The sequence below is a fragment of the Siniperca chuatsi genome, linkage group LG2, assembly GCF_020085105.1.
Source record: "Siniperca chuatsi isolate FFG_IHB_CAS linkage group LG2, ASM2008510v1, whole genome shotgun sequence".
Lineage (NCBI taxonomy): Eukaryota > Metazoa > Chordata > Actinopteri > Centrarchiformes > Sinipercidae > Siniperca > Siniperca chuatsi.
The window spans coordinates 26,768,078-26,778,989 of record NC_058043.1 but is presented as its reverse complement, the minus strand read 5'-3'; the positions used below and the strand labels follow the sequence as shown (position 1 = coordinate 26,778,989).

Below are 10,912 nucleotides of genomic sequence, written 5' to 3'. Positions count from 1 at the left end.
GAACAGTAAATAAATAATAATGGTAAACAGTAAAGTCAATGATAATAATTGTATCATTATACTGGGACTACAGTAGGGTTGTTAAAACAGGTATTATTACTAATATTATGCTATTTGATATATGTATGCAAAGTGCAAACACCAGGGTCACAGTCAAGCAAGACACAGAATCTGATAGGGAGTCTGTTTTGTTACTTGTCATTTATTTATTTATATATAATAATTCTGGAATTGTGCAGCAGCCATACATGTGCACTGTACAACCTTATATTGGTTTTGCACAATGACCATTAGTTAAGGCATGATTAGTGGAGGCAGATGTGGCAACGTTGGGTTCCTTAAGCAAAGCAAGATCCCATGGAATACAGGGAACCTTTATGATTAGACACAAGCAGATACAATTTCACACAATACTTTTCTTACTGAATATGCATATTATGGTAAATTAAACACAAATGTCTAAAGGGAAATTGTAATGGAGATTGGAAGATGAATGGACTTACATTTACACTGACATTAACAACACATGTTAACACAAACTGCTGTCAGCACTAATAAAGGTTGCAGACTCATGAACACATATCTCTTGGAGTGCCTTTTGCATAAAGAAAGTGCATAGAGGTAAAATGTCAGTGGTTCATACAGTTATTGGTCATCACGTGAAGATAAAACACAACAGGAATGTGGCTACCCTGTATTTTGACAGTATGTCTTGTAACAAGAGATTACATTCTACTGCAGGTCAGTATTTGAATTCAATTTGTATTCTTGATATTTAAGAGCTGAGCTGATAGCATTTTAAAAAACATAGACAGCATTTTTCATATTCTGAGAGGCATAATAGGTCTGTTACAGTAAAACAATTATTTATTAAACAACTTAAACAGCATACGAACACCACTGTTTATGTTGTTATTGCGTCATCGCTGATGCCGATGCTGCTTCCATCTGTTGTTGTTATCCAAATTTAAAGTTATAAAAAAATATAGCCAGATAAAATACAGCTTTAACTTACAATCTGCTTCATCGCAAATCTGTGAATTAGATCAGTGGAACCCAGAACCAAAAAAAGCCTAGCTTTGACAATCATTAGTGAACATTGAACTGACTGCTGCATCATCCACAGCTGTCGTTAGCACCGGGGCCGTCGGTGCCCAGGGTGTCGCGTTATGTTTCAGGAGGTCAGCCGGCAGCGAAGGGCTCAGTATGTGAGAGGACTCAGGATGAAGAGGCGATCCTCCTCCTTCCTGATCCACTTCAGCAGTTTGCTGACAGCAGAGACGGCCAAGGCCTTGGTCCCCAGCGGACTGAAGCAGAGGTAGAGCTCGAAGCCACTTGTCACCTGCAGGAAGGAAGGTAGAGCAAGACAAGGGGTATGACAAGGCTGTTGAGTCGAGTATTACGGTATTTTATGATTGCTTTGGCTCACTTTTGATATGTAAAACTCTTAATGCAAAGAGCCACACTGACTTGCTAAATTCTCACCTTCAAAGTGCAAAACTCTAAATCAAATGCTCAGTCCTCAGAACACAGCCACCTCACATTAGCACAAGTTGTCAGTGCTTAGTGCTTAGCGTGCAGATCGCTGAATCAGCACGTTTGTAAGCACCTCTCCTGATTTTAACAACATTAACCTTGTGAGTAATATTACGACATAACTGCTAATAACTTCAACACCACTCTTATACTTTTTAAAGGTACGGCAGTGATGAAGAGGAAAAGTGAAGGGAAAAAAATGCAATGTAAGAGGGAAAATGCTGAGTGTGTAATGTATTGAGTGTCTGTTACAGCAGTGTTAATTGTGGTTTAATGTCATATGCTCTCCAGCATTACTGTAGCTTACTGTATTTTAGATGATTAAATATGCAAGTGATTGAAATAGCTAATGTTTGATATCTTGAATAAAAAACAACTTTGCGGTCGATACAGAACAGAAACAGTAAAGTGACGCAGCAAAGTACAATCTCATCATTTTGTCTCGTATGAATGTAGCATAGTGTAGTTACTGTGGTGTCAGACTCTAGAATACATTATTTTCAGTAGTAATACAGTTTTCAAAAAGCATTCTATTTATATACATTTTGAGGAAATGACCACTGCAGACAGCATGTATCAGAAGTAGTTACTGTTATATATAGATATTTGATAATGACCTTTTTTTTATGTAATTATTATATTAAAACTCAGTGACGAACACATTCAATGTTGTGATGTTCTGGTAAACTTAGTGCGTAATGTATTTCCTAATTTCATGTCAGGCGATATGTCAGGGGTGCAACAAATAATCGACGTAGTCAACAAAAATCGATGACCAATTTAGATGCCGATGAATTTAATTATCGATTATTTGGTGACGTCATCGGGCAGTAGCGACACCTCTTACTGGAGTGAAGTGCACAACAACTTCACGAACAAAAACCTCCAAAGTGTGAGAGCATTTCAGTCTAACTAACTCGGCCAAAAAGGTTGTGAACCGCAACATTTGCAAAGCTGACCTTGCCTGGTATGAGAACACATCAGTTATGCTAGAGCATCTGAAGAGGAGGCACGTTGGCTCGCTGGATGATGAAGACTTGTCTCGGCAATGTTAAAAGCCATGTTACTTCACTTCAATTTGATACATTCTAAAATTGCAAAAAATCCTACAACACCTGTCTACGCATGCGTGCCCAATGTGGCTTGGCTTCTAACGATTTATGGGTTTGTTTGATCTTTTTTCGAACTTGACTTTTGGAAAAAAGTGACCACCCCAAAGAACTCACTGTTGCTATAGCAACCTGTTTGGTCCATGACAGGACTTGATTTCACTTAAACATTCTGTTGTATCAGCAGGAAAGTTCATTAAAAGAAGTATTTTTGAATGAAGCATTCTTATTTATTGTCTTTATTGTTGTTAACACATGCCTAAAAACAACCTCAAGCTAAATTTAAAAGCTGATAAGCTAAATAAGAGCTATTGAGTAACTGTGCGATTCATAATCCGAATAGTCAATTATTCGTTTCAGTAATCGATTGATGATTCTACTATCAAAATAGTCGTTAGTTGCAGCCCTACTGTGAAACTGAAACTCTGTTGTGAAAACTGAGCCAGAGCAATTGTAAAATACTGTAAAAGGCGACAAGCATCTCATCTCACAGTGCCAGACTTACCCACGCCAGCAGGTTTTCAGTTTCACTACAGCGGTAGAAGGAGCGGAGAGGTCTGGTTGGATGATGCAAGTTGCTGTGAAGGTCCTGGTACAATCCCATCAGCCTTTCCTGCTCTTTATCAGACTGGTACACTGCAGGAAACTCTGGACTGGAGGAAAAGAAATAAGAGCATCTTGTCAAGTGCAACACCTGAAGATTTGCACAAAAGAAGTCTGGCACTCAGAGGGACGCCAAGAATTAAAGACAAAATGACATGACTTGTGAAGCTTTTGGTATGTTTCGTAATGTAAAAACCACTGACATAAATTCAACACGAGCATATCTCTGAAAATGTTTCAGCCCACCTGGTGTACAGCCCTGAGCTCTTCGATTTGTACAGGAAGTGCCTGAGCTCCGGGATGCCGACCTGCTCCACAGAATAGCTGGGACATTTAAGCGCCTCCTTCAGGGCCTGGTAGGCACTGCGCTTGCTCAGCCTCTCCATGAACCGTTGCTTGCAGTCGGACATGTTAAAAAAGTCCTCTCGGTCGGTTGAGACGAGGATGAGGCAGAGCTGGGACGCGGGCTCCAGGTAAGAAATGTGAGCGTGGAAAAATCCTGCAGTGTTGAACTTTGGCAGACAGATCGGTGTCCAGCCTTCACCCTCTCGAAACGACGAGGAGGAGCCAACAAGGTTGAAGACCAGGTGCAAGTCTATGTGGTGCAGGAACTGGTCCTTTTTTCTCACCAGAGTAACTAGGCGGTCCCCCGCCAGCAGGATGGAGAACACCAGGTTTTTGGCTTTGGCGGCTTGTAGGCTCGATGAGACCACGTCCCTGGCGGAGCTGGCCAGAGGCAGGCAGGTAACGGCGCTGAGCAGCAGACCGGGGTCTCGGTCCAGCCGATGCAGCAGGTTGTCGGTGAGATACTCGGAGCCGGCCAGCAGGCGGCGCAGGTCGTAGTTCTGCTTGTGCTGGAAGATGTTGTTGAGCTGGGTGAGGGTAAGCAGGCTGACGATCTGGTAGTAGATGTACTGCAGCTCCCGAAGCAGCTCCTTGTCTGACTGGCAGGTACGAGACACGCCCACCAGGACCAGAGGGCTCTTAGCGAGGAAAACCACTTTACAGCCATCTGACACACAAAAGGTTTACAGAGTTGACATGGATCCAACATATTTCACAACATGCACTTTTGAACAATTTATTTTTTACTTATGAGCCACATCCTAGAACCAAAGTATATTCTGACCTGCGTGGATGGAACGAATGATGTTCTTCTCAGCCTCAACAAAGGATACAAGGGCCATCATCACCCCCATGGTGCTGGACAGAGCCTCCTCCGTGCCGTAGCGGGTGTAGATTGGCTTTCCAGCCTCGCTCAGCACAAACACGTGTTTTCTGTGGCTCCTCCATGCCTCACTCAACACGTCTTCCTCCTTAGTCGTACTCTCCGATGAAATGTCGTTGTTGTGTTGCTCCTCGATGGTTTCCTCCCCCACCATCACCTTGAGCTCTTCTGTGCACTCTCCTGATTTGTCCAGTTCAGCCTCCCTCCCAACCTCTTCCTCAGCAGTCAGATCCTCGAAAGACTGTGCGTGGACAAACATAGCACTCTTCTGACCGGCACCTGCATTCATGTGGGGATAAATGATTGTCAAATGTTTGTCAGTATAATGCATGGATGTGTAAGAAATAAATATGTAAGCCTTTAAATATAAAGCCCCGTTGGAGGGTGCTTTTTTAGTTGTTTTTTTTTCACTCACTGCATGGGAGACAGTCACAATGTTTCCCATAGAAAAGCTCAGGGAAGCGGCTCTTTAACGGGGGTGGGGTGGTTAACCAGATGTAGATTTGCCAAACCAACCACTTAGTCCTCATCCTTAAAGTCTTTCCGATAAAGCCTAAATCTCCCCTTTGTGTGGCTTGTCCAAGTCAGATTACAAAGGGCACATTATTGTGTCCATATGTTCAACATTTCTTTGCACAAACAGGATGTGCATACTCATGCTCTCTTACACACATACACACACAGTGTGTATGAGTCCTGCCCATAAGATTGCATGGTTATAACGACGTCAAATGGAGAACTTAGTTAAATGTATTAACAAGGTCAAAACAAGTCATTCTGGTTTTTGTCTGTTGCCGAGCAACATTTGGTCATTCGGAAGTCTTCTCGTGGAACACTTTTCACCCATGAGGGAAGTTACAGAAAAGTATTACTCTCGTGCTTTAAAAAGGTACAGTTCACCCCCAAATCTAAAATACAAATGTGTCCTCTTATCTGTAGTGCTTTTTATCCACCTATAGTGTTTTGGTGTGAGTTGCAGAGTTTTGGAGATTTAGGCCGTAGAGATGTCTGCCTTCTCTCAAATATAATGGAACTATATGGCACTCGGCTTGTGGTGCTCAAAACGCCAAAAAATAAAAAATAATAATAATAATAATAATATGAAAAACTCAACAGCAATGTCAGAAATCATGATCCGGTTATTCAAGATAATCTACAGACCTTGTTATGAACAGTTTCATGTAGGAACTATTTTCTTTCTATCAAACTACATCTGCCAACCGTATCACCGCACAGAAGGAAGCGTGCAGCGATACTGCTAGCTCACCTAGCACCACTGAGCTAGCTAGTGTTACAGCTCAGCCAAGGAGGACGCCACTTATGTTTACATCCTGCGCCATCACAAGCACAAGCCTCTCGTCCATGAGTAGATGCACTCGGCAACTCGCACCACAACAATCTAGATGGATAAATAGCAGATGGATTTTTGATTTTGGGGTGAACTGACCCTTTAAGCATGTTTTTGTCATGGTAGAATTATGTATCCTTTAAAAATCAGTATTAATGCAGGCATAGCCTACTGCAAAGATTTTTTTTTTTTTTTAAATGGCCAAATTAAGCCGTATACACAAGAATAAGGGCGAGTGAAAGTCTAAAAATGTAATAGACCTGATTTAATACAAGCTTAGACTGTTGAAGCAGTGCAGTGTATTAGGTTAACACAAGCGTCACTGTTTTTCTGCTGCACTGACTTGTCCTCCTCCCTGCAGACAGAGATGTTTCACCTGAACATCACAGCGTTGTGTGTTTCCAGAAGTGCTCACTGGGTCTCAGTACAAGCTGGACGTTAGTCACACAACTGATTCTGTATCCACTGGATCAATGGACACCACTAGACTCAGGTCTTTTTCTCTCACTCAGACACACAGACACTTTATTAAAGTCTTGTATTTTAGTTTTTTATATGATCTATAATTACCTTGTTTTATTTTGCTTATTGTATTTTGCTTGTTACATTTTGCTATTCCCTACTGTACATTTTTGTACTCCCAGTAATTGCTGCTGTGACACCTGAATTTCCCATAGGGGATCAATAAAGTGCAATCTTATCTTAACCAATAAATATGAAAAGACTTTACATGGCTGTACAGTAACAGTCCACATTTGTTGTGCTTTACGTTATTTGCTTCTAGCGCTGCTGAAATTAGAAAGATATGATGGCTCATTTGGCTGCCAACTCAAAGCCACAGGGTTTTATTAACTACTTTAAAACACACTGTTAATTTATTGAGGCAGCTAAATGATTTGTATTCGTATTCGAATAAAAGCGGAAATAGGCAATACTGTTACTGTGAATCTGTAGTTTTCAGTGCGGTTCCTCCTCACTGTGCTCTTTAGCAGGCAGCTCCCCCTGCTGTCCATGAGGAGCCTCTGCGCTTTTATCTCTTTTAATTTACTATTTAGTAAATTTACTTTTAATTAGAATTATGACCAAAAATACCCTCCATATTGATCACTGAGTATTGAGTACTGGGAAACGTTCATTCTGAAGGCCTATGAGTTAACAGTTTGAGTCAAGCATAGAGGCTGTATTATGTGTAGCTCTGCGGTGTATTCCAGAACGCAGGTTTAGTGAAAACTCTGAGTTAGTTAACCCTGAGATGAGGGAAACTCTGGGGCTGCGTTTTATTATTAGTTCCACTTCCCCTCTTTCACTTCCCCTCAGGCCTTGGTATTACGTAACAGCATATGTCGCACGGAAGCCACTTGGACAGCAGCGGGAAAGTGGGATTTAAATGGAACACACATACCCTTGAACACTTTCCCAAACTATCACAGATCGACTGCCAGTTGTAGACTTAGAGCTAGAGGCCTACTGCTTTTTACCAATAAATCGGAAATACCTGCAGACGCATTTCAATTAGGCAAATAAGGCGTCTACTGCGGATAATTGCTATACAAAGGCGCTTTGTAATTAGCTGCATCAGTTTCTGATTTGAAGGCTCAAGCCGTTCCACTAACACAATTCAGCCCTGTCTAGTCAACTTTAACTCAAGCCAGGCTTGAACAATCCAGCATTGAGCGCGCGCGCGGAGTACATAAGCAGCCCAGAACAGTCGATTGTCGAAAAGTGGACATATGTCGCAAAAAGAAGGGCAGACGACAGCAGTGTTCTTCTCATTATGGCATAGCGTAACTTAGGAGAACTGACATAACTACAATGCATTTACTGTTAATTAGCCTAATTCTGTGAGGTGCGTGAAGCCTCTATGACCTACATCTCAACAGGAGCCATCTCAATAGCCAGAAAAGAATGTGGCAACAAGTGAAACTTAAGTACAAAAACATTTTCCAGAGTGGTAGTAGCCTATAATGAATATATTTTGTCTATGTGTGTGTATGTCTATGCATATAACATGTACATAGCAAAGTATGTAGCCTCCTATGTGTATATGTACATGTTTCATTATTTACCTCTTGTAACTGTTCCTAATGTTGCTTATGTTTTTCATCTTCTGACCTTGGAAAGCACTTTGTGCTTATTGTTTGAAAAGTGCTCTAGAAATACAATTATTATTATTATTATTAAATCACCAAACACCAAACAAAAAGGCGGATGCCACTGCTACTGGTGGGGGACCTCCACCTGAGGACAACCTGGGGCGCTCACTAATAGAGGGAACGGGGGGGGGCCTCGTCAGACATCATTCCCCAAGGTACTCGGGAGCAATATGTACAAGGTATTGTCTACTACTTTTTGTCTACTACAGGTATCAGTCTCTCAATGGTAATAACTAACGGCAGGCCTGTATCTTTCAGTGAGTAGAGACACTATATGTCTGCTAGATCCCCCGACTCAAAATGCCCAGGGATTACCTGACCCATGTGTGAGTAGGTCTTTTTTTTTTTTTTTAAAACACTGCATCTTAAGCAAATCTTTCTTTTGCTTTACCAGCTGCAGTGTTCTTTTATTTGCAGGGAGATGGTGCCAGCCTTGGGCCCTTGATGAGGAGACTGTCTGCAGTCACAGATGCCAGAGGTAAGAGTAAGACCGAATGTGAAATGTTTTGGATGAGTCTACATTCTACAAATGATGTATACCCCTTGCTGCAGGACATGAAGCAGGAATGAAGTGAGTAACTCTTCATATTGCTGTTATCAACTCCATAATCAGCTACCATCTGACACATTTTTTCTTTCACAGGATGTCCGTTCAATATACAAGTGTCATCTGCTCATTGGCACTGAAAGCCAGAAAATGGATATGGTGTGCAAGAAGTTAAAAAATTAAGAAGTTAGAGAAACAAACTGGAGAATGATGTATGAATGATGTTTTTTTTTTAAAACACAGCAGAAGGTCATGGCTGGGATTGTAATTAATGTTTTTGTTTTTTGTCTTCACGTGAAAAAAAAAAAGAGTGAATTAATAAACTACCAACCAAACTTTGGCACACATTTCTTTCTTAAATTATACCTGCTAAGCTTTCAAATAAAATGTTTCACTCCAAAATAAAAAAGGTGACCGTGAATAAAATGGGGATTAACTGAAATAGCTCTTAATTTATGTTTCAGAACACATGACCTATGTGATGCGAGTGCGAAAAGACACTTGACGGAACGGTCTTTTGGGATGTGCAGTTTTTTTCCATGACTTCACAATTTTTTGATGGGGGTGTGTGAATGAGTTTTGCACTGTATTCACTGCAGCAACTGTAGCAAAAATGTGAGGGTATGAGTTTCTTAATTTGTGATTCGTAGCATAGGATTTGTGCACCAGCAATGAAGACTTTGAGAAGGTGTAACTGTTGTGTTGTGTTTGTGGGAAGAGAAAAAAACTCTACAAGTTTGCAACTCCTAAAGTATTTTTCTCTGTGACCTCAAATTTACTATTTTCTACAACTACAGATTCCACTGTCACAGGTGCTCAGTTGTTTTGCTCCAATAATACCTTCATATTATCCAAGCCTAAAGATGTCCAGACAGACCTACATTCTTTAAAATAAGCACGAGAGAAGAAATGGTGGTAAATGTTGATAGTGGCTAATTGCTGGGATTTACTTGTTGTGTGTAAAGTGCCTGCAAGTGGGAGTTCACGCGCAACACAATTTCACCATATTTGGGCTTTCCAATCCTCTCAGATATTATCAAGATTCATGTGAAATGTAGATTACATTGTAGGTCCGTCTGACTGCCTACTGACAATCTGCCAAAAGGGCTGGATATTATGAACCAGCCTAACCTGGTTCAGTTCCCTCCACCAGACCTGGTGTAGGGCTGTCCGCCCTCTCGCAGCGAAGGCGGTCCCCAGGAGCCAGAGTACCATTCTCCCATGACACAGTCGCCCTTTGGGCTTCTCCATCCATCACTGCTACTTATGGCAGGAACGCACACCTGGCAGGACAGACAGACAGACAGACAGACAGACAGAGAGCTATAGGACCAAAGGTCAACAGCTTCGTGACCGAGACTACGATTGAAGATCAATCTGGTTATGATGTACTATTATTATGACATGGCCACCAGTGCGCGAGTCATTACAATTTTATGGTCTGACTTTAACCCCTTTTTATTTACCGAGAAACTACAGAATGAAGGCTGAGTCTTACTCTTGTTGCTACAAACAATGGCTGGTGCGATACTAAATTGGCAGACAAAATAAGAGACTCTTGTTAGAGTATAACATTTCTCCGTGTTTTCTCTCCTTCATTATATGTGTTTAATATTATAAAGAGTACGGTCTAGACCTGCTCGATAGGAAAAGTGCAATGAGATAACTTCTGCTATGAATTGGCGCTATATAAATAAATTAGAATTTGGACTGAATACGGGTAATGTCTCTTGTTTCACACCCTTCAGTGTTGAAGAGAGGTCTGCTATGCTGATGAAGAACTTCAAAGACTAACGTTACTTTGATAGCTAACTTTAGCAGATATAATCTAACATAATATAACAGTATGTAAAGCTAGCTGGGTCTGGTTTCGCTGCCTTCATTCTGACAAAGAGCTCTCAAGACACTTTAAATTAATTCCAAATGATTACCTTTCATTTCCGGAGCTGTCTGCATTTAATTGTTGTGCTCCACAACTCGCTTGTCACATTTACTGCAATTAGCTAACAAGCAGGGAGAAGACAGAAACAGAACGTACTTTTTCTCGCTAGTCAACATGCCCTGCTAGGTTGCGGAAGTAGGAATTGTGGGATATGAAGTTATCTTCCAGAGAATGGCTCTTGAGCAGTAAACAGGCCGATTTGATTAGAATAAAACAAGTTTGTGCTTCTATTTTATTTAGCTTAGTTCCTCATTTGATCTCGATGGTGCATTCATAGCACTTCGGACATCAAACAACTATGCTTGCAAATTATTAAGATACTCGTATAGAGAACACGTTCTGTTATCTGAAGTAAAATAATAGATGTCAAATAGGAATTACTTTAAAAGGATTAACTAACGTTAATCTCTGGGAAACAACGGGCCATCAGTTCTCTTTGGTCTGAA

The 10,912-nt window shown here is 41.1% G+C and overlaps 1 protein-coding gene across 3 annotated transcripts; it reads right to left on the bottom strand.

Annotated features, from left to right (window-relative positions):
- Positions 1 to 182: 182 nt before the first annotated feature.
- Positions 183 to 10,808, bottom strand: mon1a (MON1 secretory trafficking family member A). Of its 3 annotated transcripts, none has more exons than XM_044222058.1 (6): positions 10,563 to 10,808; positions 9,656 to 9,807; positions 4,378 to 4,755; positions 3,495 to 4,260; positions 3,151 to 3,298; positions 183 to 1,342 (listed from the first exon to the last, which is right to left on the bottom strand). In XM_044222058.1, the coding sequence occupies exons 2-6, from the start codon at positions 9,777 to 9,779 to the stop codon at positions 1,202 to 1,204; spliced, it is 1,557 nt and encodes a 518-aa protein (XP_044077993.1). In that variant the 5' UTR covers positions 9,780 to 9,807; positions 10,563 to 10,808; the 3' UTR covers positions 183 to 1,201. The 3 variants fall into 3 exon arrangements, with proteins under 3 accessions (XP_044077993.1, XP_044077984.1, XP_044078002.1); XM_044222049.1 differs by having other exon boundaries at positions 10,456 to 10,622; XM_044222067.1 differs by lacking the exon at positions 10,563 to 10,808 and adding an exon at positions 10,266 to 10,403.
- Positions 10,809 to 10,912: the final 104 nt, after the last annotated feature.

Coding starts and splice junctions, on each gene's coding strand:
- mon1a (XM_044222058.1), bottom strand. CDS start 9,779: ATGGATGGAGAAGCCCAAAGGGCGACTGTGTCATGGGAGAATGGTACT. Junction 4,756..9,655: donor GGTGGAGGGAACTGAACCAG/GTTAGGCTGGTT, acceptor ACATGAATGCAG/GTGCCGGTCAGAAGAGTGCT. Junction 4,261..4,377: donor CATTCGTTCCATCCACGCAG/GTCAGAATATAC, acceptor TTTGTGTGTCAG/ATGGCTGTAAAGTGGTTTTC.